General features: G+C 43.2%; 1 protein-coding gene across 1 annotated transcript in view; it reads left to right on the top strand.

Moving 5' to 3' along the window:
• Window positions 1–4,542: 4,542 nt before the first annotated feature.
• The window catches only part of IGSF22 (immunoglobulin superfamily member 22), a 35,512-nt gene continuing 13,300 nt past the window's right edge, over window positions 4,543–26,754 (top strand). Inside the window, exons 1-16 of the mRNA XM_033154129.1 lie at window positions 4,543–4,868; window positions 7,388–7,527; window positions 10,176–10,310; window positions 10,512–10,648; window positions 12,085–12,184; window positions 14,553–14,592; window positions 15,639–15,816; window positions 17,325–17,438; window positions 19,083–19,245; window positions 19,437–19,709; window positions 20,662–20,946; window positions 22,143–22,267; window positions 23,475–23,616; window positions 24,168–24,464; window positions 25,063–25,365; window positions 25,998–26,171. Coding sequence (XP_033010020.1) covers window positions 7,422–7,527; window positions 10,176–10,310; window positions 10,512–10,648; window positions 12,085–12,184; window positions 14,553–14,592; window positions 15,639–15,816; window positions 17,325–17,438; window positions 19,083–19,245; window positions 19,437–19,709; window positions 20,662–20,946; window positions 22,143–22,267; window positions 23,475–23,616; window positions 24,168–24,464; window positions 25,063–25,365; window positions 25,998–26,171 — 2,572 coding nt within the window. The 5' untranslated portion in view covers window positions 4,543–4,868; window positions 7,388–7,421. The remainder of the gene's footprint in view (window positions 4,869–7,387; window positions 7,528–10,175; window positions 10,311–10,511; window positions 10,649–12,084; window positions 12,185–14,552; window positions 14,593–15,638; window positions 15,817–17,324; window positions 17,439–19,082; window positions 19,246–19,436; window positions 19,710–20,661; window positions 20,947–22,142; window positions 22,268–23,474; window positions 23,617–24,167; window positions 24,465–25,062; window positions 25,366–25,997; window positions 26,172–26,754) is intronic.

The following is a 26,754-nucleotide window of genomic DNA, read 5'->3' as shown; positions in this document are numbered from 1 at the left end:
GGAGCATCACTATTTAGCTTTCTCATCAATGATCTGGTATTAGGGGTTTGACAGTGAAGTCTCCAAGTCTGGTGTCTTCAGCAAATTATAAAAAAAAAAATCAAAAAGATTGTGAAAAGCTTCAAACGGTCCTCTCCAAACTGGGTGAATGAGCAATTCAACTGCATTTGCCATTTCAGATAAATAAGTGTAAGTAATGCATATTTGAGGTAGGGGTTGGAATCTTAACACATAATCTGATGGGGTCTCAGCTGGAAGTGAAGGGCTAGGAAATGGATCCTCAGGTTGTGGTGGATAGCGGAGGACTGGAGGAAAGTTACAATGTTTAGTTTAGGGAAAAGGCAAGTAGGGGGATAAGCTGAATGGCAACAGATTCAAATAGACAAAAGGAAGCACTATGGAATTTGCTTCCATAAAATGTAGGGATATGCATCAACTTAAGACTGCTTTGCATTCTGTAGGGAGTGATTAAAATGGCTTAAGCAGGCCTAAAGGTTGATGGCTGTGCAGTAGCTGAAACCACAAGAAACCTAGCAAGGGAACATTCCACTAAACACTGGATAATTTCCATTCCTTTCCATGGGGCCTGTGCAAGAACTACTCTGAGCCTCACTTTCAGATGTAGCCTTTTGTTGTTCATCTGCAGGCCTTGGGCATTGTTCCTTTGGTGTCAGCGTATACAGTCAGAAAAAAAATTAGCAGATGGCATTTAGACTAAAATACTTAGAGTTGCAAATTGGGTTGTTTTTGTGTGTGTTAAACTGCTCCCCCTTTTTTGAAAAAAACAAACACAAAACTCCATATGCAATAAAAACCTAGTGTGGCAGAGAGAAGGATTTTGCTTTTCACATGACATGTTTTTTTCCTGCTGTTTCTATAGATCCTTCCAATTCCAGAGTTCCATTCAAGGAAGTGTGTGTGTGTGTGTGTGTGTGTGTGTGTGTGTTGAATACAATTTGCTTCCAGGTTCTACCTTTTAAAATGAACACAGCTAAGAACCTGAGGGAGAGGCAATTTCTGTAGCTGCATGTATGCCTTATATATATGAGAAGTTTCAGCACTTGCTTGAGTCAAGGTTTTATTATTATGTCTGACCCCAGTTGAAGTCCCAGTGGCAGCTCCAAGACTTCTTCTCTACTCTTATAAGGTAACGTCTTTCTGCGGCGATCTCTCCCCTAGGGATCTGATGGAGAGCCCTTGGAACAGCAGCTCTTCCTGCTTAGCATAGTCATCTGCTCTTCCCGCGAAAACAAGCATGAGGGAAATGTGCTGCAGGAGCTAAAAAAAGGCCCCAATATAAAAGTGAGAAGCGATAAGTGTTTCCAGTGAAAAGGAAAGGGTGGTCAGATAGTTTCTTATTTGGTTACTAGTGGTTTAAGCCCGTTAAAAAAACGGGCTAGAATATATGTGGAGGGGGCTGGCGCCCCACCCCCACCCCCTGCCAAAGCCTGCTTTAGCGGGTGGTCGGGGGGTGGAGGAGAGGCAAGCAGGGCTTCTCCGTTAAAGCGGAGAAGCCCTGCTTGCCCCCCGCCCCCCACCCCCCTGCCAAAGCCTGCTTTAGCGGGTGGTGGAGGAGAGGCAAGCAGGGCTTCTCCGTTAAAGCGGAGAAGCCCTGCTTGCCCCCCCGCCCCCCACCCCCCTGCCAAAGCCTGCTTTAGCGGGTGGTCGGGGGGTGGAGGAGAGGCAAGCAGGGCTTCTCCATTAAAGTGGAGAAGCCCTGCTTGCCCCCCCGCCCGCCTGCCAAAGCCTGCTTTAGCGGGTGGTCGGGGGGTGGAGGAGAGGCAAGCAGGGCTTCTCCGTTAAAGCGGAGAAGCCCTGCTTGCCCCCCCGCCCCCCGCCCGCCTGCCAAAGCCTGCTTTAGCGGGTGGTCGGGGGGTGGAGGAGAGGCAGCAGCGCCATGCAGGCCAACGGGGCAGGAGGGGGTCAGCAGCAACAGGCTCTCCTTGTAGCGGCGGGAGCAGCAGCGTGACCTCCCTCTTCGGCTCCCCCTCGTCCTCTGCAGCGCCGACGTTCCATTTAAACCACCCCGCTTGAACTGCCGACGCTGCTCGTGGCCCGATGTCTCTCTGCTCCAATCCCTGTGTCCCTGGGGCACATGCTCAGTTGCGCAAACCCAGAGACACACGGACTGGACGCAGAGACACTTGCATTTTATATATATAGATATTAGGGAAGTCTTGATGGTGTGTGTGGGGGGATTATTATTTTTTAAATGGAGCATCTCTAGAACTTGGGTCAGAATTACTGAGTATGAATGGCACAGAGTCGCAACCAGAATTGGTGTCTCTGTGCCTGGTATGGCATCACTCCCTCCATAATGTGAAGCAACTTAGCCCATGTTGTGATGTCATCCTGTGCATTTCTGTGCCTCCCCCAACCCTGGCAGCCAATGAAGTACAGTGAGGCTAGGGAACTGTATAATGTCATGATGATACGGAGCTATAAAATATGGAAATACAATGATAAGTTTTAAGTAATGGGTGGAGCTCTACAACGCAAGAGAAACTTATTGTTCTGCCCCTAGAGGCCCGACGTAACTGCTTAGAAGTAGGCAAACTACTCACATTATATCCTTTTATTAACTGACCTTCTGGTCAGCCGCCTACTGGAGTTTGGCTTTGGAAATGGCAGACATTTTGTGATTAAGAGTGACATTTTTCAGTAGGAAAATTAATTTTTCTGCCTTAGCATGGATCCATGCTAGAGCTCTTCACAATTCGCAATGCTTTCAGTTGCTTCCATAATGAAAACGGAGAGGGCTAAAACAATGGCCATGATAATGACATCTTGAAACATTTGTGAGAATATAAAACCCCTCAGGAAGCTGAGAAATATGTTTAAGCGAGGTGTATTGAAGCAACTCCAAATGAGGTTACAAGTGCCTTGCATTTCTGGGTATTTTCCTGGGAACTTGAGCATGAAAGATCCTGCTACATATCCAGCTTGCTAATTTTTCCAATGCAGTTTTCCCTTTGGGCATTACACTCACATTGTGATAACTAGAAGAATATGGAACATCTTTAACATCCACTGCAGCAACTTTCACATGATGAAATCCCAAAGTAGGGAACTAACTGGGACACATTATACAAAAAAAAATTAGGGTCACGTGGTATTTCCTGGTACTAAATGCATGGTGCTAAACAACGCCTGGACATACTGTAATTTACTAGTGTCCCATTTTATACAATTGTTGTTGTTGTTCAGTCATTCAGTCGTGTCCGACTCTTCGTGACCCCATGGACCAGAGCACGCCAGTCACCCCTATCCTCCACTGCCTCCCGCAGTTTGGCCAAACTCATGCCAGTCGCTTCGAGAACACTGTCCAACCATCTCATCCTCTGTCGTCCCCTTCTCCTTGTGCCCTCCATCTTTCTCAACATCAGGGTCTTTTCCAGGGAGTCTTCTCTTCTCATGAGGTGGCGAAATAGCTCACATTTAATAGCTGAGCCACTCAACATGGCAGCAGAGAGCAATAGGCATGAATCACTCTGTCACTCTTGTTCTTCCATACTTAAGTTCAGTTTTCCATATTTCAGCATCAAATTGTAGGTTGGGAGGAAATCTAAGTCCCCATGAAAATGCACCAGCATTTTGAGGTTACAAGAAAGGAGATTCTGACAAAACATCAGAAAGAACTTTCTGGCAGTAAGAGCTGTTTGACAGTGGAGAAGGTGGTGGACTTTCCTTCCTTTAAGCAGAGGTTGGATGGCCATCTGCCATGAATGCTTCAGCTTAGATTTCTGCATTGCAGAGGGTTGGACTAGATGACCCTTATGGTCCCTTCCAATTCTATTGTTCATTTTAGTGTGCATTTTTCATAACTGATACATTTTTATATGCCATTTTGCCGAATAAACACAGTTTTGCAAGTAGTTTCCCTTAATAAAATCCATTTCTTACATTACCGGTACTTCCACTAAAACATGCATTTTTATGAACATTTTCCCGAATATACTATTTTTGTGCATGAAATTTGGTTGGTGAACTTTGGTTTGCATACAGTTTTTGGATAACATGAATTGGGTTCAAAATACAAATTCCATCCCTAAGGACCAGGAAAGCATCATAGAGTCTCGCCTTCTAGCCTTCTTCTGTGAACAGTATGACTGTGCTGAGGGACTTGGGATGGTATTCAACGAAGAGTTCCTCAGAGTAGACCTGCTGAAATGAATGGACTTGCCTAAGTGAGGTCCGTTAACTTTCCATGAGTAGAACTTAATAGACTACCACCCCTGGAAACCATGCGCAAAAGAGCCTCTGATACAGATCACTAGCATTTCACGTGACCCTTTTTCAAAACTGCATGAAGCCCATTTTGATAATGCCTTGCCACCATGTTACACAAAAGGAGAGGCAAAATTATCACCATGAGCCACTTTCTACAATATTTTTCTGTGTGTGCAAATGTTAATATGGGACAGAACATAGGCGAAAGCCATTTTTAAATGCAAGTCCCTAGTAGGGACCCCTTTTCAGTCAACAAGTGTTGTTGTTGTTTTTTAAACCACTTAAAATAATCGGCTAGGCTTCTTTCTTTGATAACGTGCTATATTTAATGGTTTTGCTGTACATCCTCCCTCTTTAACCTTAAGGGTCTGTCTTCTTATTCTAACTATGTGAAACTGTTGAAGCTGCAGAAATGGATGTAACCACATAGCCCACAGGGGGGACAGTGTTTATTTAAAGTTTGAACTACACAGAGCCATATTTGAAATATGCTGTGGGACCCAGCTGTCTTCCAGAGTCTGCCAAGACTCTTTAGCCAGTTCACATCTGATACAGGACTCGGAAGAACTCACTGATGCTCCCTTAAAGTTCTGTTTCATAATAGAGACCACCAAGAATCTTGGTCGACAGAAGAAAAGGTACTGCTTGCAAATAATTTAGTTTGCCTCTTATATTTGTTTGGATTCTAATATGTTGTTGCTGCTCCTGCTGCTGCTTCTCTTTTGCTTGTGTTTTATTTCAAAAAAATTATACCCCAACGATATTTATTTTACTAGACGGGTCAGATGAGTAATATTCTCAGGTTACTGGCATTTTGAGATTTTTATCTATTCAGTTATTTCATAAGATTTATATATCTCTTGATTGTAAAACAAACAAACCCTCAAAGAAGTTTGCAAAATGAATAAAACAATAAAATTATTGATAAAAACGACTAGTTTAAAACATTTAAAAAAAATCTGGGTAGGCTTGTATTTTTAAAAAAAATAGGTTTTTAGCAGGGCACTGAAAAGTATACAATGAAAGTACCTGCCTGATATCAACAGCCAAGGAGTCCCAACAGTGTAAGTGCTGCCACACCAAAAGACTGATTTATATGGAAAAAGGCAATCTCAATGGTAAACTGGTCCCCAGTTGTTAGGGGGCTTTATATACTAATAGTAACGCCTTGAACTCAGCTTGGTAGCAAACCAGCAACCTGTGCAGATCTCTGAGCACAGTTATTATATGCTAATAAGATCTCACTCCTTTCAGTATTCTGCACTAACTGCAGAAGGGAAGCCCCATGTAGAGAACATTGCAATAACCCATTCTTGAAGTAACTAATGCATGGACCACTGTGGCAAGGTTTTCCCAGTCCAGGAATTGTAAAAGTCTAGCCACTGAGGCCAACTGGTCTTCCAGTGACAAAAGCTGGATCCAGAAGCAGCCCCAGACTGTGAACCTGCTCCCCATCCAAGGTAGACAATTTCCCAGGCACAGGAACTACTCACCCACAGTGCATCCATCTGGCCAGGATTCAAGCTCAGCTTGTTTTTCCTCACCCGCCTCACCTCTGCATCCAGTCACTAGCTCAGGGACTGTAAGGCCTCTCGTGATTCAGATGTTATGGAGAAATAAAGCTGAGTGTCATCAACGTACTGATGGCACCTTGCCCCCAAACTCCTAATGACTTCTCCCAGCATCTTCAGATAGATATTAAATAGCATTGGAGATAAAAGAGTACCTGAGGCTCCCCATAACCTAACCATCGGGGGGGCAAAGAGCACTCTCCCAGCATTACTCTCTGGGCTTGGTCCCAAAGGCAGGACAGCCTGATCTAAGGAGGGTCACAGCAGCAGCAAGTAGTACAATATGACAAACAGCATGAAGAAATGGGGCCTCAATTGCATGTTTAGGTTGAAGATTAGTCCTGGATCTGAAAAGATGCAGACATCTTCACACTAGTGGCAGGCTCCATCAATAATGTGCAGTGTTGTCATGGAAACTCTCTCCATGATCTAAGTGACAGATATGTTTGGTGGGTGGCTCAGTAGAAATGTGATTTAGAGGTTTGATATAAAATAAGCAAGCCAGCCTGTTGTCTGAAAACCATATGACACCAAATCAAGATGCCATACCAAACCAGGCAGTTCAGATGGTGAGGGCATATCTGACCAGTGTTTAAAAAGCATCAATGGCCCCTGGGTTTTCCTGCGCTCCTAAACTCCTAGTCCTAAGGATTAGGACACAGTTGCTTACTGGACCATCTTGTCTTTCCCCACAGTCTGCACGATCACTGTAATTATCACCTGAAGCTTCCCTCATGGTTGACCTTCACCTTCTTGGGTACTGATGGTGACCAGAAACAGGCTGCCAGGGGTTGCGGTTCCTGGCTTTGGAATGCCCTCCATAGGGAGGCTGACTAGGTCCTTGTTGCTATTGTCATTTGGGTCCCACGTGGACCTTTTTATTCTCCTAAGCTTATAAATCTTTTCGATCCTTTAAGAAGCAGCACAAAAATATGGCTCTTCCATCTTTATTATATATTGTTAGGGTTGGCTTTGGGTTAAAGGTTGTGGAAAGTGCACCTAGTTATTAATAAATAAGTAAAATACCAGTGTGTTGCATTTCCCTCTGCTTGTGGGAAAGGCTTTTTTTTAATCCTGTGGATTCCTCTGCTAATAAAAGAGAACTGAAAGAGATTTTCACTTATTCTTCCTCCTTCCAGCACCCCCACCCCTGCCCAAAAATTAATTGGTTCTCGCAGTTGCAAGACCCTCCAGCACAGCATGGATTGTGATGCAGGGAGTCACAAGAGGAAAGAAGGAGCTGGTGCAAAATTGCCTCCATTTGTGGAAGCCCTTTCCACAAGCAGAAACACACAGCTGGATGTTACCTGGTTTCCCCATATGTGGAACATTACTAATCTTGACAAGAGTGGATGACAATAATTTAATGGGAGAAAATCAATAGTAGTTCTTGGGGGATGAGGGCCAACCCTTCTCCCTGTTCCTGCTCACTCCAGCCATTGAGACCAGACTGGCTTCTCTCTGCTTTTTCCAACTGCTATATCACCTTACCCCAGTCCTGCATGCTGTTTCATGGTCATGAGATGTGGGAGTGAACACTAGACTTGCTTTGACTGAGTAAAATGATCAAGCTTTTTATTCTACAGCCCCTGAAAATACTGTAATCTGCAGAACGCCATTATGGCAACCGCCGTCATGCATATGGAATCTCATTCCATGGTCTCCAGCTCTAGCTCCAGCTCCAGCTCAGTGCAGCACATGTCTCGGACTACCACAATGATGGGAGGCAAGTAATGTGACAATCTCCAGAAGCTCAGAGCATCAAATAATGTTGTTGGTCAATAAGGAACTAAATCTGTTGGACTCAATCCAGCTAAAGTCAGCTGTGAGAAAGGCTACTATTTCTATCCCTATTAGTTATAATTTTTTTATTGAGTTTATGTTGGCTTTAATTTTAACCCTGTAGTTTTTACCTTGATAATTTTCTACAATAAAGAATGATTTCAGAAATAATGACTGAATTAATGAATAATTCTGGTCCACACTTATCTAGCTGTTAAGTCCCTTTGAACTAAATGGGACATAACTTCTGAATAGACTTGCTTAGGCTGGCATTATGTGTCCCACAGGAGGAAATAGAATTTGTTATTTGTCACCATCACCATTACCATCACCAGTTATTTACTGTTTTAAGTAAAGGAACCTCAGTTAATTATGACTAACTCTAGCTGGTTAGAGCCATCTTGTGCTGATGTTAATATTTTGTTACATGTTTTCTATTTTTGTGTTTGCATTTAAATTTCCTTACATTTCTGAACAAATTGGTTAATGTGGTACGGGAGTGGGGAACCTCCGACCCACAGGCCACATGTAACCCACCAGGCCTTCCCACGAGGCATTGTTGTTTACCTGCCCTTCTACCCAAAATGGGCCACACTTAAAACACAACATTAAAAGCCGTTTCAAACAGCATACAAGCACAAAAAATAATGTGGGTCCTAAAAATATACATCTCAGGTGTCAGCCCTGCCCACCTGTCAAAATTTGTCTCAGCAGGGATGGGCAGATAGGGAAGTACCAACATGTAGTGCAACTCACCTTGTGCCCTGACTCTATCATGCTGAGCTCTTCCCATCTTGCAGACAGCTTATATGCAGCCGGTAGATAGCAGAGCATTATTTTAAGTCTTAGCTGGAACTAACCTCCTGTGTTATTACCAAGAACTGTAGATTGGCTGAGACATTGGTGGGTGTGAGGGGTGTGATGCTCCCTTCAAATCCCTGCCATAGTTTCCCATTCTCTTCTGCACCCAGCATTAATTCTTTGCCCTTCCATTTAGAGTTCTCTGCAACCTTGTCCATCCATTATCTATCTTTATAGCTCAGTATATCATTGCCTGCGACTGCCACTTCTTATTTTACCACCCTCAACTTCCTTGAGCTCTCCTGCTCCATTATTTATTATATTTATTGTCTGTTTATTTATTAAACGTATATACCACCCTTCATCCATATATCTCAGGGCAGTTCACAACATAAAAACACAAAATACAAAATAAACATTTAGTTTGTCCATCCTCCCTGGTTATCCTTATGCAAAGCACCTCCTTCATGAATACCTAGATAGCCCCTCCCCTTTCTATCTTCTTTCACATTGCAGCCCCAAATCAACCTCTTCCATAAAGCTTTTATATTAACCCCTCTATTGCCACTCAACACTTATTACCCTTCCTTTCCACTCCCACCCATCACTGACTAAATTTATCTTGTAACCTCCTTGGTGGACTGCCTTTGTTTTCGTTACTCTGTGCAGCACTGGGTGCACTGATAAAGACAGATTAATCAATTAACCTGAAGAGTCCGTCACATTTGATATTACTTAGCTGCTTATATTCATTGCAGCTCACACGTTACATCAGAGCTTCTCAAATGTCTATATAAACTAGGAGCATCCTCATAATGAAGACAGGAGAGAAGCAGTTCAACAAAACACATTCTGTCCATTGCTCATCCCTCTGGTGCCATTGCTTATGTCGGAGGATGGCAACCTGTGACCTGGGGCCAAATTTGTTTTCCTGAAACCATAACTGACATCAGGTGTGAGGCAGGTAGAGAGGTGGCTGCTTTCATGACAAAAAGCAGGATTGAGCCCCCATGCACCAACTGATCCTGCTTAGTTTGGGTGTGTAACTCTCATGCACACCCAAACCCACCCACCCTCCGCCCCCAGAAAGCAGCATTTCTCTTTAGGAAGACACTAAAATGGCACAGGTCATTATTTTCCATGACTTGCTATATGGACTTTCAAAGACAAAAATGGGGATTTAATTCTCAAACTAAGTTAATGAAATAACTATCCACATACAGGTGAAAGTCAAAAAATTAGAATATTGTGGAAAAGTTCATTTCTTTCAGTAATTCAACTTAAAAGGTGAAACTAATATATGTGATAGACTGATAACATGCAAAGCGAGATATGTCCATAGCTGTCAACCTTTTCCTTTTTTTGCGGGAAATTCCCTTATTATAGCATTGGGAAACAGCAGGGAGGGTTGACAGCTATGTATATAGCAGTGGGGAACAGCAGGGAGGGTTGACAGCTATGGATATGTCAAGCCTCTATTTGTTATAATTGTGGTGATTATGGCGTACAGCTGATGAGAACCCCAAATTAACAATTTCAACTTTGGGGTTTTCATCAGCTGCACGTCATAATCATCACAATTATAACAAGCAAAGGCTTGACATATCTCGCTTTGCATGTCATGAGCCTATCTCATATATTAAACTCTAGTAGCTAATGAAAATAATTGCTTACATATATGGACTTTTCCACAATATTCTAATTTTTCGAGTTTCACCTGTTCTTTGGGTGAGGGGGATTGAAATCTGGGGAACCATTTTATATGAATAATTGTAAGTTTCTGCCTGGCAGAGGAGACGGTTTCAACTAGCAAGAGCTCTTCTGTTGTGGAGACTTTCAGCATGATCACCCGCTCCGTCGAGATACCTGCAGGGGAGAGCATCCCAGAATTTGTGGAGAAACCTCATCCACTAACAGCCCCTGAAGGTGAGCAGAAGTAGCATTCATCTAGTCTATAAGCCACTTCACCTTCAAGGCTTCACAGGCACTATCTGAAGACACAAAAACCAGAACTAGCCACACAGAAAGTCTGCATGCAGCTGCTCTCCTTGGCACAGAAAAGGTAGGTTGTTGCAAAATAGAATATCACTTGAATTTCACTTGATGCTGCTTCACATTTACCTACAGGAGACAAAGCTGTATTTCGAGCCAAAGTGAAAGGGAACCCAAAACCCAGTGTTGTCTGGAAAAGAGAAAGTGGGATACCAATCAAAGAAGGATCAAAGATGTTTTACGACAGCATCAATAAGGAATATGTCCTCAAGGTAATATGAGTTGCTTTGAAAATCCATTTTCTTACTACAGTCATACCTTGTGTTGCGTTCCATTCTTCTTACAGACTTTCAGCTTACGAACGTGGCAAACCTGGAAGTGTTTACTTCTGGGTTCGCCGTCTGCAACTAGAGGTACCACTGTATAACCTACTTCTCTGAAGTGTAGAGAGGGAAGAATCTTCTGGATTTCGATCTCTCTCATATTTTGCTTTTCCAGTCTTCAGTTCCAATCTTTCCATTTCTGCATCAGCTTGCAATTTTTTAAAAGAATGAAAATTTGTATGCATTGTTCATGCACATTTCCCCAAATGTTTCCATTTTGTACACAAAGCTACTTTTTTGCAAACCATTTCCTCCTTATATAATGCATTTTTGCACTGTATGTTTATCTGCACACTTTCCCCAATATATGCATTTTTGTACTCAGTTTTTTGCTGGTGAGCCGCATCACAAAATTTGGAGAGGTGCAACTTTTGAAGGTTAGCTGTGTTTTGTTTCACATATTGGCTCAGGAAGTGTGAATTAGGTGGGTTCGCATTAAAAAGTGAACTGAAATGAATTTCTGCTCTACACCAAGCTGAATGCAGTATTTTTCAACAGCAATATTCAGCTTGGCAGTTTGAAAAACTCGCACTTGTTGGGCCATCAGCTGTGGTAACAGAGAGTTGCATTTATTAAGCTGTTCTTCTATGAAAGAAAAACATGCACAGAGCCTTTGAAATGACTTATTGGCTCATGTGATGTCATTATAGGGAGAGGAAGTCAAAGAGAAGAGCTAAAAGCTCTCCAAAGAGCTCTCTTCAGTCTTCTTGCTAGTTCAACCCTGAGAAGTGGCTCCAGAGAAGTATGGAGCCAAGGCCAGGAGTGAGAAATCTGTGACTCTCTATGTATTGTTGGATTGCAACTCAGCCAGCATGGCCAATCACCAGAGATGATGGGAGTTACAGTTCAACAACATCTGGAGAGCCATATGTGAGAATCGCCCTATCTGGAGAAGCCCTATCTTTAGCAAGAGGCAATTGATTCAAATCAGCATGAAATTGACTCCAGATGCCTCAGTGTTTAAGGGGAGATTACAGGCAGGTAGCCGTGTTGGTCTACCATAGTCAAAACAAAATAAAAAATAAAAAATAAATCCCTTCCAGTAGCACCTTAGAGACCAACTAAGTTTGTTCTTGGTATGAGCTTTCGTGTGCATGCACACTTCTTCAGATACACTGAAACAGTGTTTTCAGTGTATCTGAAGAAGTGTGCATGCACATGAAAGCTCATACCAAGAACAAACTTAGTTGGTCTCTAAGGTGCTACTGGAAGGGATTTATTTTTCATTTTTTATTTTGTTTTAAGGGGAGAGTTATGCTGGTTGTGTAAAGTCTGTAAGTGCCCCTCACTGCCTGTTTTGTCTGGGTGCCATGTCTTCTTTGCAGATGGAAAACCTCCACACAGATGATGCAGACAATTACAAGTGTGTTGTTTCCAATGACCATGCTGACCTCATCTGTACTGTGTCCTTGACTATCAGTGAAAGTAAGTACCAAACACATACCTAATTTGAGTTCATGAGGGAAAGACACCACATTATAAGGGGGGGAATAAAGGTCTTTGGAACTTTTACCAAAGTGGAATATGGAATAAGGATATGGAACCAAAGTGGAATATGGAATAAGGATATGGAAGCCCTTTGATAAATGTGTAATAAGGTATACAGGTGGGTGTCCTAAGCTACACTGTAAACTGCTTCCTTGTTCCTTATTTATTTATTTATATTTATTAAATTTATATACCACCCTGTACCTGCAGGTCTGAGAGTGATACATAGGATAAAATCAGAATATAAAACCACAAAATATATGATCAAAATAAAAGCAAAACCAACCCAATAACCCCCCCCCCACATTTTAAAAGGGTATAGGATGTCAGTCAACCAAAGGCCTGGTTAAAGAGGAATGCTTTTGCCTGGCGCCTAAAGGTGTATAATGAAGGTGCCAGGTGAACCTCCCTGGGGAGAGCATTCCACAGATAGGGAGCCACTGCAGAAAATGCCCGTTCTTGTGTTGCCACGCTCCAGACCTCTGGTGGAGGAAGCACGCGAAGAAGAGCCTCAGAAGATGATCTCAGGGTCTGGATAGGTTCCTATGGAAAGAGGCGGTCCTTGAGGTATTGCATTCCTGAGCCGTTTAAAGCTTTATAGGTCAAAACCAGCACTTTGAATTAGGCCCAGAAACTAATTGGTAGCCAGTGCAGTCGAACCAGAATGGGTGTAATATGCTCAAACTGTATTGACCTGGTGAGCAACCAGGCTGAATTCTGCACCAGATGAAATTTCTGAACCATCTTCAGAGGCAGCTCTACGTATAACGCATTGCAGTAATCTAACCTTGAGGTTACCAGAGCATTGACAACAGTAGTTAGGCTATCCCTGTCCAGATAGGGGTGGTGGAAGTGGAAGGCACTCCACGCTACTGAGACCACCTGAGCCTCAAGTAACAACAAAGGATCCAGGAGTACCCGGAAGCTATGAACCTGCTCCTTCAGAGGAAGTGTAACCGCATCAAGAAACCAGTCCAGCATTTCTATTGCCTCACCTGCAGCCGTAAAGGAGAAATAGAGCTGAGTGTCATCGGCATATGTAACGAAACGGATCTAAGTTAAGGGATTTTCAGAAACCCACGGTGTTTTAGGAGTTAATGGGCACCCCAGTTTGAGTGGCAGATATCCCAGGGGAGGCGGGACATTCCGCTCTTTAAAAAGGAGGGAGCAGCCGTTAGAGAGGGGGAGTGGTGACTGGAAGAAGGAGGGCGTGGGGCCAGGATACTGGTAAGATAGGTTAGGATACGTTGAAGATGTGTATATGATGCTGAAAGAAAGAGTTTACACTGTTATGAAACTAAGCTTATAAACCATTACTGAAACCGTTATGTTCTGAAAGAAACAAAGACTTCTTATTGTTGAGCTAAGAAAATATCGTCGTTCATTTGGTCCAGCGAGCTATGTATGCTCATGAGGAGGTGAACTCAGGGAAAGGACAAAACTGACCTGCAGGGTGATAGTTTGTGTCTTGGAGTTCCCTCAGGAGGGGCTAGCGGGTGGAAACCCTGGTATTGCCACAGAGTTGCTAAGAGGGCTTAGCTAACTGATATAGTGAGGGATCTAATGAAAGAGAGACCCCGAACTGTAGGCAAAGAAGAGTTTAACCCCTGAAACCCAGAGCAGAGGATATAACCGGCCACGGCCGCTGGACAGGAAAACTCCCGTTACTAAGAGATTCCCAGATTATTAATAAAAGGGAATTGAAATAACAGACTGACCTCAGAGGGACAGGTGGGGTGGATTGAAATTTGACCCAGAACACCTGATCAGAAATTCACTTAGTAACAAGGGGAGAGTGTGAGGTGGAGGTTCGTCGCAGCATACTACTGACAACATACTCCAAACCTCCGGATAACCCCACCTAGCAGTTTCATGTAGAGCACAGGATCGAGCCCTGCGGAACCCCACATTGAAGGCTCCATGGGGCTGAAAAGCATTCCCCAAGCAACACCCTCTGTGAACAACCATCCAAGTACGACTGGAACCACCGCAAAGTGGTCCGCCGTCCCCAGTTCAGACAGCCACTCCAGAAGGATACCATGGTTGATGGTACCAAAAACTGCTGAGAGGTTGAGGAAAATTAACAGGGACATGTTTCCCTTGTCTCTCGACAGAGGTCATCATACAGGGTGACCAAAGCAGTTTCTGTGCCAAAACCAGGCCTAAACCTCAATTGAAATACATCTAGAAAACCAGTTTCTTCCAAAAGCACTTGGATCTGGTCCACGACCACTCTCTCCAGAACCTTAACTGTCTGTACTAACTATCTTCTTTTAATTTTCTTTCACTTTTTTTGAACCAAAAGGTGAAGAAAAGCTGGATTTCAAAAAAATGTTGAAGAAAAGGTGAGATGCTCTCCACCCCCACCCCCCAATACACCTGTGTTCAGTTTCCAGATCTTTCCCCTGCGTGGGTTACAAAGAGGACCAGCCCAAGGAGTTTTGCTGCCTGAAGCAAAGGGCAAGAAGTTTCCTCCCCCCACTCCTGTTCCATGCCCAGCAGACTGCTGAATCTTATCTCAACATCCTCCATTGCATCCCAAGGGCAGTGGCCTAGATTAGTGGATGTAGGGTAGGCTGCATAGCACATGCACATCCACTCTCTGCCTCAATATTTGCCTCTTGAGGCAGTTGCCTCACTTTGCCTCATGGTAGGGCTGGCCCTGGTTACAACATCATTGTGGGTTGGTTGGTTGGTTGGTTGCTGGGCTGGTGGCCAAGCAAGAAGCGGTATGAGCACTGCTCTTGCAGGAATGAAAGGCAATAGCAATGAGAGAGGCCAGAGCATGGCTTTCCCTGTGGATTTCAAACCATGTAGGGGTCATTTTTTCTGTTAGTTTGTTCGCTTTAAACTTTTTATGCCACTTCTCTAACCTACTCCTGTCTTCAACTGCCTCCCGCAGTTTTTTGACCAAACTGCAGGAGGCAGTGGAAGACAGGAGTGCCTGGCATGCTCTGGTCCATGGGGTCATGAAAAGTCGGAAACAACTGAACGACTAAACAACAACAGCAATTATGAGTGGTGCAGGGAGGGAGAAGGAGTCCCAAAGTAGCTGTTCCATTGTCTCTGTCTCAGGCCATGGGTGGGGAGTGGCCTGTCAGCCAGAAAACACAGTGAGCAGCCAAATCTGAGCCAAGAAACCATCTGTTATGTTCCCTCAGGAAGTAGCCCAACCACATAGATGAGAATGTTCTCTGGGAGAAGAAGAAAAACATGCCCATGGATAAAGGAAAATAGTTTGGGAAAAATTTGTCTTAAGACCTCCAAGCTGGTTTAGTTATCAAGAGCCCTGGGAATTATAGTTTTGCAAAGACCCTGATGATTTTCTGTTAGAGGTAGATGAATGAATGCCAAATGACTGCCACATGACCTGTTGTGTGTGTGCACACAGGGGGCCTCCGGCTCAAAAGAAAAAAGAGAAGAGGGTGGTTAATGAGAAAGAAATGCTGGAGATTCTCTCCAAGGTGCCCAAGAAGGACTTTGAGAAGGTCTGTATGGAATACGGCTTCACAGATTTCCGAGGACTTCTTAAAAAGCTGAAGGAGATGAAGAAAAAAGTAGAAGTTGAGGTTAGTGATGCTTTTGGACACTGAAATGACATTCCATCTCTGCTCCCAGGTATATCATAAATAAGTCTTCTGTTTCAATTCGGCTGCAGTTATTTTATTCAGGTGCATGTTGTCTTATCTGTATGTCATGGGGGGAAAGTATTGGATCAAAGAAAAGTAGAATTCAGACTTTGGGCATTAAAAAAAGAAAATATTGTTAATAATAACAGTGTGTGTTTTTTAATCCTACCTCCTGAAAAATATTGCCATGATACACTTGTATGCAAAGTCTGTTGATGCAAAAACAAAAGATTGGATCCAATGGTGCCCTTCCATAATCAGAAAAATCTTTGAGTCAGTGAAGCCTTCTGCAAACGGAAGTTGGGATAAGGGTGTCAATCTTGACTTATTTCCACTTCCACCCCACACTGTTCCCAGATAGCTGGTTTCAGGCTTGTGTAAGCCTCTCACTATCATACAGTATTGAATTGTATGTTCCTGGTAAGTTCCCTTTTATCCCTCTTAAAAGAATAAAGACATGACAATCTTATTTAAAGTCAATAAAAGAAGTTTACTCACATCAGTTCACAGTTGGATCCCTGAAGGCAGACTTAGTTACAAATATGTACATGTGGATCTTCCCCATATGGGGGAATAATCCCAGTGACTGCAAGTCACTGCAGTTCACACGACGAAAGGAAGATGGAAAAGAGAGAGTGTGGCAGCATGCCTTGTCCTTTTGTTACCTGGACAGGTAAGGTCACGTCCACCTCTAGTCACGTGCAAAAGGAAGTATGCTCCAGCTGGACTGGCTGGACCAAACATCCCCTTGCATGTCCACTCTAGGAAAACAAGGAATGTTGTACTTGACTGCTCTCAGTGGATTACATCCCACATTTTCTCTCTCTGCTCTTCTCCCTGCTGGGAGGGGGAGAACCATATCCAGATGTGGACTGTCCTAGCAGCATGCTAGTCACTGATTTGTGAACTACTGATGTACAGAACCATTAAGCTGTAAACCAGCAATAAACCTTACTGCCTGAACCGTGGGTGTGAAGTGGGTTTATTGCATCGGTGATTGTCTCCACAAAAGGCTTGACAATGCTGCGCAGAGTGGAGCATGCAGAGGAGCGTGCTGGACACATTGTGAGCTGGAAAAGATACTCACAAATATTCAACACACACAAACAAAATGAATAATAGGCCACAACAAGAGAGCATTATAACAAACAGAATTCAAAGTTAAGTTAAACAGCATCAAAAGGATAGAAGCAGGAAGGTATCAGCAATCCTATTTACTAATGAAAATTGGACTTTTAAGGAGAATGCTAAAATATTTTTTGTTATTGTTATTAATTAAATTTGTATACTGCCCTATACCTGCAGGTCTCAGGACAGTTGCACCATAAAAACATAGAATCCATAATAAAAATAAGGTTAGGGCATAGGAAATTATTTGGAATAGTGATTAATTCTTTAAAAAAAGAAAATAAATTATTAAATATTTTCTTTGGTTAATTTCTATTCAGGCTGTCAAAATTCTGAAGCCTCTGGAGGATGTTTCTGCTAAGGTGGACTCTACAGCAGTATTTGATTGTATTTTAGAACTGAGGGATGCCAATACAAAGAGGACGTGGATCAAGGTAGGTAAACACCTTTCTTTATATTGGATGAAACAAAGGAAGGCGGTGTGTGAGATTTTCAGACTAATGAATGGAGGGGTATCTGTCATAGGTTTTCCTCTAAAGCTGCCTTTTTGGTTAGCTACTTCTATAAGCCCATTTAATTCAATGCAATACATTTTATATTCCAAGAGGCAAAAGAAGGATAGTTAATTTAGCCACACTGTAATGTATGCCAAAATGAAATTGCATACATTTCTTTTCCTAATCCTCATTTACCGGGTGGTGCTGTGGTCTAAACCACAGAGCCTAGGGCTTGCCGATCAGAAGGTGAGCGGTTCGAATCCCCATGATGGGGTGAGCTCTCGTTGTTCAGTCCCTCCTCCTGCCAACCTAGCAGTTCGAAAGCACATCAGAGTGCAAGTAGATAAATAGGTACCGCTCCGGTGGGAAGGTAAACGGTGTTTCCATGCGCTGCTCTGGTTTGCCAGAAGCAGCTTAGTCATGCTGGCCACATGACCCGGAAGCTGTACGCCGGCTGCCTTGGCCAATAAAGCGAGATGAGTGCCGCAACCCCAGAGTCGTTTGTGACTGGACTTAACAGTCAGGGGTCCCTTTACCCTTTACCTATGCCAGCTATGGCATACTTCCAATCATTTTATAACATCACTATCATGTTCAGTTGAATCCATGCATTCATGAATACATGCTGACTACTTTGTAGCGTTGTTTTCCCATTGTTACAGTTGCAGCCAGTTCATGAATGTGTAGTCATCACTTAATGACTGGCACATGTACATAAATGTCACAAATAGCAGGCCCCTCCATATATCTTTTTAATTGTGCATTCATGATGAGGTGTGCCTACAATGCTATTGACACTGTCACATATGATCCCATTATTATTATTATTATTATTATTATTATTATTAGTTTCATTTATATACCACTTTATATTTTTAAGAAAAAAATCTCAAAGCAATTTACAACCAACATTAAAACACCAAATAAAACAATCCAGAGTAAAACATTATAGAAAATTATAGAAAAATGTCAAATATAAACTATACATTCAAAGCAACATAATTGATAGGCAACTAATATACTATCTTAAAAAATTCAAAATAAAATATTTTCAAAGGAGGCCAAGTACAGAATGCACATTTAATGCAGCATTAAAAAAAAAAAAACCTTACCATTTCAAAAGAAAAGATTACTAAATGAAATCACACATAAAAGGCACATTTTAAACGGCCAGTTTGGAGGGGGCCCTAGCAGAACATATAATGTTCATTTTATTTATTTATTTAGAAAAATATGTATCTATCACTGTTTCTTTTTTAAAAAAATCAGAGTGGAAAAAAGATCAGAGTGGCTTACAAATCGCTGTTCACCAGCTAATTCTTAAAGCCAATGTTTCAAAATACTGAAGACACCTGCTGAATCTCTGTTGGAAGAGCATTGCATATCGTATCAGCTGATGTCAGCTGAAACATAATCCTTTTTGATTAGATCTCTTCACAGCTGCAAGTTACTAAGTGGTGAATAATAAAGTAATGTATATACAGTGCCCAACCCGTATTTTAGATTTCCTTCCACTTGCATTGCATGTGCATGTAGCTTTTCACTTCATCATTCAAAGCTTTCTATATTTCCTTTTTCCAGGGTGATGAACCTTTGCGTCTTCAGTATTCCCTAGGAAAATACGAAGCAAAGCAGATGGGGACTAAGTATATGCTCTGCATCAGCAATGTGACTGAAGCTGACATGGGCACATACAGTTTTCAGGTGGGAGATAAGCATCTCTCTGCACGGTTGAAAGTAATAGGTAAATCTGATCTTTAATTGCATAAGATAAATCATATGCTTGGTGTATACAAGTCACAGTAGTTATTTGTTATTTGTGTAGAGTTGCACTGATGAACTCAGGCTGAGAATCTGGCCTATACTGTGGAGAAATCTCTGTGGTTGAGCACATATATAAAGCAAACAGTGACGCCTCGTCATGTTTTTTAACAGATGAACCCCTGAAGTTTTTGGCAGACCTGAAACCTTTGACAGTAACTGAGCGGCAGACTGCTGTGTTTGAGATCCGCCTTTCCAAAAAGGTGCCCAACTTTGCTTGGAAGTTCAACGGGAGAGAGCTGAAGCGCGATGACAAGTATGAGATCATCTCGTCAGAGGATGGCTTAACACACACACTGAAAATTAAGGATGTCCGTCCAAGTGATGTGGGTGCTGTCACTTTCGAAGCTGGAGATCTCGTGACTAAGGCCGATCTTTCCATTCAGAGTAAGTGATGCTGAAACGGTATGTTAAGTATTGCCCAAAGTATCCATTTTTTAAAAAACAACAACAACAAAGAACTGGAGTCAGTGCCTAAGTGCGTCACATTTTTTGATTGCTGCAAAAAATTATTGTGCTTTCCTCTGCTGCCATCGTCTTGGATTCCTATTCTAGTATTATGTCTAAAATACTAAATAGCCTATTGGCTTTACTGATTAATCTTAATTAAATTCAATCTAAAATGTGAAAGCAATGACCTGAAGGGATGTTTGCTATGAAAAAGAAGAATGTTCTGTTAACAGTGTTGTTTGGTGGTTCGAAGAAAAATGGCCGACGGGGGGAGGCAAAATCATTTGTACAACCCAGATTTGATTTGTTCCAACATATGATGGAATTGTCACTGTGTTAGCTGGGCTGGTTCCCACATCACTTTAATCCACACTTAAGCTTAACTATAGTTTAAAGGTCAATATGTAACATGTTGGGGCATGGAACTAAAATAATGGCTGCTTCATTCCCCCACCTCCTCCTCCTCCTGTTGCTGCCATGCTGCTGGGGACAAAGCCATGGTCTGGCTTAGTGCTGCATCCAAGCCTGGGCTCATGGTTTGAGTCCCCCAAGCAAAGATCAAATGGTAAGCCAATAACAAAGCTTGGTTACAGCTCCTGGTTTGCTTGGAACCAAGGCTTTGTGGATCATAAATATCCTACTGTTAGAAATACGAGTATTTTTAGACTGCAGATCAATTTGAGTTTTCATCCTCTTTTTTTTTTTTTTTTTTTGTAAGAATGGTACCTCCACAGAGTACATTCACAAAATTCCAAGCTTTGGTTATCTCTCCTTTAGCTTACTTAGCCCCCCTATCAACACACTGTGGTTGGCCTTGACTTCCCGAAATCTGGTTTGCTTACTGTCGAACTCCGTACAGTCCAATTTCTATCTCCTCTTTCCTTTCAAGGAACACCAATTAAGTTCGTCAGAAACTTGAAGAATGTTCGAGTCAAGGAGAAGGGCAAAGCCTGCTTGGAATGTGAGCTGACCACCAAAGATGTTACTTTGAAGTGGCTGAAGAATGGAAAGGTGATTGCGAGGACTAACAAGCATAGCATGACCCATGAAGGGAAGACGGCAGAGCTGATCATCGATGATGCTCAGTTTGGTGACTCAGGAGACTACATGGTGGTTGCCACACAAGAAAATGACCCCACAGAATACTACAGCACTTGTGTTGTTACTGTAGAAGGTAAGGGTGGCCAGAGAGTTTAGTAAAACAAGTTTCAGCGGCATTGTCAGATGGCATCACATGGTTTTTGAACTCAAGTCACACATGACTTCCATGTGATCAGGGGTGCAAATCTGCACCTTGTATTTTTCAGTTTGTAGACTTGAATTTAAAACGCTGCTGCACATGAGGAGCCCAAGGTGTCACTCGCTGGATGTTAATAAGGACATGCTGTGCTTTTATCTCTCTTTATAAGCTGTTCTGAATCGGCCTTATTGTAAGGTTGCTTTACTCTTTCATTGCAAGTGTGCAACCTGCCCTGAGATCATATGGTGAAGGGAAGGACATAAATTCTCTTGTAGTTAAAATAAAATGAACGGGGAAGTGAGCAACTGTTGAAGAAAACCTGCAGCAGTTACATAGCAGGGGCTGTCCCTTCTGGCTTTAAAGACCCATGAGAAGGGACCTTTGCATCTCTGGGCGAGGAAGCACAGAAGCACACTCGGCAGCTCACAGATACTAGACAAAAGTTTCCAGGCTGATCTGTTGTGGTGGGGGGTGCAAGTGCCCTTACAACAAGAAGGAGAGAGTGCCGTAGCTCAGCAGTAGATCATCTGCTTTGCATGCAGGAGGTCTCATGCTCAATCCCCAGCATCTCCAGATGGGGTTGGGAATATCTTGGCGGGCTGCTACCAGTCAGTGTAGAGAATACTGAGTTACATGGACCAAGGATCCGACTTGGTATTAGGCAGCTTCCTATATTTGTTTGTTCCTAAGGAATAGTTGTTGGGACGCGGGTGGCGCTGTGGGTTAAACCACAGAGCCTAGAGCTTGCCGATCAGAAGGTCGGCGGTTCGAATCCCCGCAATGAAGTGAGCTCCTGTTGCTCTCTCCCAGCTCCTGCCAACCTAGCAGTTCGAAAGCACGTCAAAGTGCAAGTAGATAAATAGGTAACGCTCCAGCAGGAAGGTAAACGGTCACATGTGCTGGCGACATGACCCGGAAGCTGTACGCTGGCTCCCTCGGCCAATAAAGCAAGATGAGCGCCGCAACCCCAGAGTCGTCCACGACTGGACCTACAGTCAGGGGTCCCTTTACCTTTAAGGAATAGTTACTAACAAAATCTGCAACAAGTGTTCTTGCTTATTTTGTTTGGCATTATCTGCTCAGCATCATCCCCTGCTTGCTGTAACTGAGGGTGTTTCTTCTCCCCTCAGAGAGATTTGCCACAGTAAAGAGTGGCTTATCAGATGTCCAGGCTCCAACAGGGGATCCAGTAGAGCTTTCTGTTGTTCTGAATGATGAGAAGGTGGAAGGCGTTTGGCTGAAGGATGGTAAAGAGGTATGTTTCTGTGGTGTAAGCAGAGGGACTTGCACATCTACCCCTTCAGTTAATTGATGTGATCATTTGTAGAGCCACAGAAGCATTAGCAGCCATTTTCTCATTAACGTATCAGTCATAGGAATCTGGGAGTATGGGGGAGACCAAGGAACCCAATCACTTCAGCATTTTCTCCTTGGACAGTGAACAAACTAAGGCTGGCCTTGGCAGTTGTAGGCAATTGTTTTCTGTAGTCCCAACTGTCTTCCCTTCTGATATTTCTCATGCAGGGATATTGCATTTTGTCAATAGTAGATGTGGTATGTTTTGTAAATAAAGTGACTACAGGCGGGATTCAACTACTGAGTCTTGTCAGTGGAAGTCCTGCAGAAGGCGCATTGGGGAGGAGAGGGGGGGCGCCCCATTGTGCAAGCAACTTGCTTATGCAATGGGGTGTCTTCCCTCTCCTCCCCAATGCACCCCCCTTGAAACCGACCCCGGGTGGTTGGGAGACAACTTGGGGAGGGGGCATTCTGTCTGGCAAGCCGAAATGCTTGTACTGATGGAATGATCAGAAGAATGCTATGCTGAATCCCTCCCTGTGACTACCTAGGAAAATGTGATTCTCCACCCTTGATGTCATTGCTTTATAGAATGTGATTGTGCAGGGGTCAATGCACCGACTGCCTATTCCCTCCCTTTCCGATGCCACATCATATTGTGGCTCAAGGGAATTTTGAAAAACATGCTCTTGAGTCCCCTTCTGCTATGTCACACCCATGTTTATTTTACTTTCTTAAAAAGTGGCAAACAGTAGCAATGCTTTCTTCCATAGCTGTGATAAACGTTTGAATCTTCCGTTGTTGTTAGGTTTTATTTGGTTATTTGAAGGCTGTGCACTCTCCTTCTACCATGCTGGAGTACAGATGTGTCCCTTTAAAAAATGAAATGAAGACAACAATGGTAGAACAGCTATTGAAGCACAGCAAGTCCATGTGCATGCATACAGACACACACACATGCACATCCCTTATATGTGGAGTCATAGCACCGTAGAAGTGTAAATGTCAAGCATCCATGACAGATGGCCATCCAATCTCTGCTTAAAAAGAAAAAGACTTCCTTTAGAAGCTTTAGAACTTGACTCTTGCCTATTAAACTAGCATGTGAGTTCCTGTTTGCCATTTGAACTTTTAACAGGGACCTTTCTTTTTAACCTTTCCTTCAGATTACAGATATGAGAGGAATCCAAATTGTCAAGCAAGGGGCTGTCCACAAGCTGATCATTGACAAGCTGGGAGAGGACACTGAAGGAAAGTACACTTTCAGAGCAAAAGGGGCAGAGAGTGAGGCCACTGTCAGTATTGCAGGTACAGTACTCCTGTCGTCGTCGTCGTCATCCCCCATGTAATTTCAGCTTCTCCGTTTCCTTTGACAACTCCCTCCTCCTGCACTAGGCCTCAGTTTCAGTAACACACAGGGCATCCTAGACATCGACCTGATGTCATGACCAGGGCTGTGAGTGTATCACAGTTCTGCAAGTGTGTGGAAAGACACAGAATGTAGTGGTTGGCACAGAATTCAGCTTCCTGAGAATCTAGACTTGCATTTCTGAATCCAGGGGTTCAGGCACAGTTAACTCCCCAAACCTTGATTGATTCTAACTTTTATTGGACACAGGAATTTAGGGTGTTTCACACCCAAATCATATGTCTCTGTGTGTGTCTGTGTATGTATGTATATGTATATGTACATGTATCACAGCTCTCTTCTGAGGCCACCTTAAACTTGGAATTCTGCAGGGACTTAAACTGTCATTGGTGAAGACCATACAATGAGGCATAAAAGTGTGTGAATGTTGCTAATGTGTCTTTTCGACTGCAGTTTTCAGACCTATTTTCCCATTCTCTCCCTGCTCCAGACCCCCCTTTTATTGATCCATCTGTGCTGGAAGCTTTAGCTGCTCACCCAGTGACGGTGAAAGCAGGACAGACAGCCTACATCAAAGTACCATTCAGGGCCAAGCCCCTGCCCAAGGTCGCCTGGTTCAAGGATGGCATTGAGGTGACCGAAGAAGACAGAATAGAAATCGAAAGGACCCATGACCAAGCACTGCTCACAATCAAGAACTGTGTGAGGGAAGACAGCGGTGCTATCTTGCTGCGGCTGAAAAGCGATTGTGGAACAGCCACTGCTCAACTGCACCTCAATGTTATTGGTAGGTCCTGGGATAATCTTCTGGGGCAGTTCACAGTACAACCTGAAGCATATTTAGGCTATATACTTTGGTATCTTAAAGGGTAGACAAAATGTAAGGAACTGAATTTTCCTGCACGAAAAGGACAGTTGCCTGTCACAACCTGATCTTGTGTTCTTCTGCCTGGAAATAAAATCCTATTGTGTTCAGAGGGGCTTAGTCTCAAGTGTGTGTAGGGTTGCAGCCTTAACTCTGCTTTTGCCGAGTTTCATTTTTGCCCATTACTTTAGAGATAACCACACACCCTGTACCCATGCTTACCCTTCAGGAACTGGAGGCCCAGTTTCAGAAATTTGCTACAGTGTCATGGAACAGGTGAAGGGACCTTGAGATGTGTTCCTGATTCCTAGTTTCTCAAGGATCATCAGGTGGCCATGTTCAAGGACCATAGAGTAGCAGAGTTCTTTAGTTTCTGCTGGCAGATGAAATTAGTAAAGTGACTCAGGCTGCTTTGAATATGAGGCCAGGTTTGTCAAACACCTCTCAAGAAAGTCTTGATGAGTTCCAAACGGTTATGACCATTGCCACTCTTTTTGCAATTTCTCTCTGTGTGCTTCAGACAAACCAAAACCACCACAAGGGAAAGTTGAATTCCTGGAGAAGTCTGGGAAATGTGTCAAAATGAAATGGAAAGCACCCAAGGACAATGGGGGCAAACAGGTGACCCACTTCATTATTGAGCGGAAGATGGTTGGGAAGAAATCCTGGACCAAGATTGGAGAGATTGACAGCAAAAACACCACTTTTGCCACAGATAAGGTAGAAGAGGGGAAACCGTATCAGTTTCGGATCCTGGCTGTCAACTCTGAGGGTGTGAGTGAGCCACTAGAGTCAGAAGAAATATTCGCTGGGGATCCTATTGGTAAGTACCTGCCCTGATTCTGTTAGATAAGATTGCCATCTAGTTGCATGCTTAGAGCATTGAATGATAACGTTTGCCATTATCCAGTGGGGTTTTTTAGGCTGGTGCTGGCCTTATCTTAACATAAGGTTGCACATGAAGAGAATTACTTAAAACATTCTCTTATGAAAGCTCAATTTGCAGGCTTGGGTTTTGGTCAAAATCCAAGTCATTGCATTTGTCAGGAAGGAATGTTTACCTGGGGCAGAAATCATGTTGGCTTTTAGCATCTTAGCCGATTCATGGAGTTGATTTAACTTTAATCATGTGCCCCTTGATCTACTTAATGCTACATCTGGTCTGTATATTATGGGATAGTACTGGGTAGAGATGGTCCTGCCTGAATCACTTAGATTTCTAGAACTCCTCTTGATGGGGGTAAGAACCCTTTTTCAGCCTGAAAGCCTTATTGACAACTTTCTGGGGACTGCATACCATGGCCAGGAGTAATGGGCGGGTGCAGGTGCAGAGGTAAAAGTGGCGGGAACAGTAGCTGTGACTCTTGCCTTGATTATAATTTCATAAAAAAGCAGCTAAGAAAGAAAAGGCTTCCACTGTAGTCCTGATTTCCTTTGTCCTCAAATTCTTTTCAGATCCCCCAGGTCAGGCATCTCAACCTCAAGTTACTGATGTTACCAAAGATGCGATTACTATTACCTGGAGTCCTCCAGCTAAAGATGGTGGCTCTCCAGTAATGGGGTATGTTGTGGAAAGGAGGAAGAAAGGCAGCAACCTTTGGGTCCCAGTGTCCAAAGAACTCATTCAAGGTCAGAAATTTATCCCAACCAACACACACACACACACACACAATTGCAACTGTCAAGAATGTAAAGCAATGTGTGTATTAGTCTCTCAAGAACAAAGTGTAAAAAAATGGCCTTGCTCAGTCAGACCAAGATTCGTGTAGTCCAGTATAAACACAACCTGGAGCACAATCTCAGAATACCTGTCTATTATGTTTTTACTAAGCGCAAAGTACCTGCTGGTAGATACCACCTTCCCCAAATACAGACAGCGACCATTTTAAGCATGTCCAAATGATGTGCCATCGTCAACATGCAGGTCCTTTTGGACCAGGAAGAGGGACGAATGGGGCCATAATGGGGGGGGGCACACTTATGCACGCTCCACTGATGCACATGGGGGCCAGGAACGGAACCCCTCATGCAAAATTTACTCTCTCCAATCACACTTCCAATTTTACAGATGGCTCACAGTTAACCATTTCGTCTTAACTTTCAAATGGTAACTGAGCCACACAATTGGTCCTGGAAACCACCTGACTGTTGATCTCACTACCTGATTTGTCCTCTGTTCCCGTAAGAGGGTATGGCCTTGGTTAGCTGAAGT

The sequence above is a fragment of the Lacerta agilis genome, chromosome 1 (genome assembly GCF_009819535.1).
Source record: "Lacerta agilis isolate rLacAgi1 chromosome 1, rLacAgi1.pri, whole genome shotgun sequence".
Taxonomy (NCBI): Eukaryota; Metazoa; Chordata; class Lepidosauria; order Squamata; family Lacertidae; genus Lacerta; species Lacerta agilis.
The sequence above is the reverse complement of the archived record's forward strand: the minus strand, read 5'-3'. Positions and strand labels throughout refer to the sequence as shown.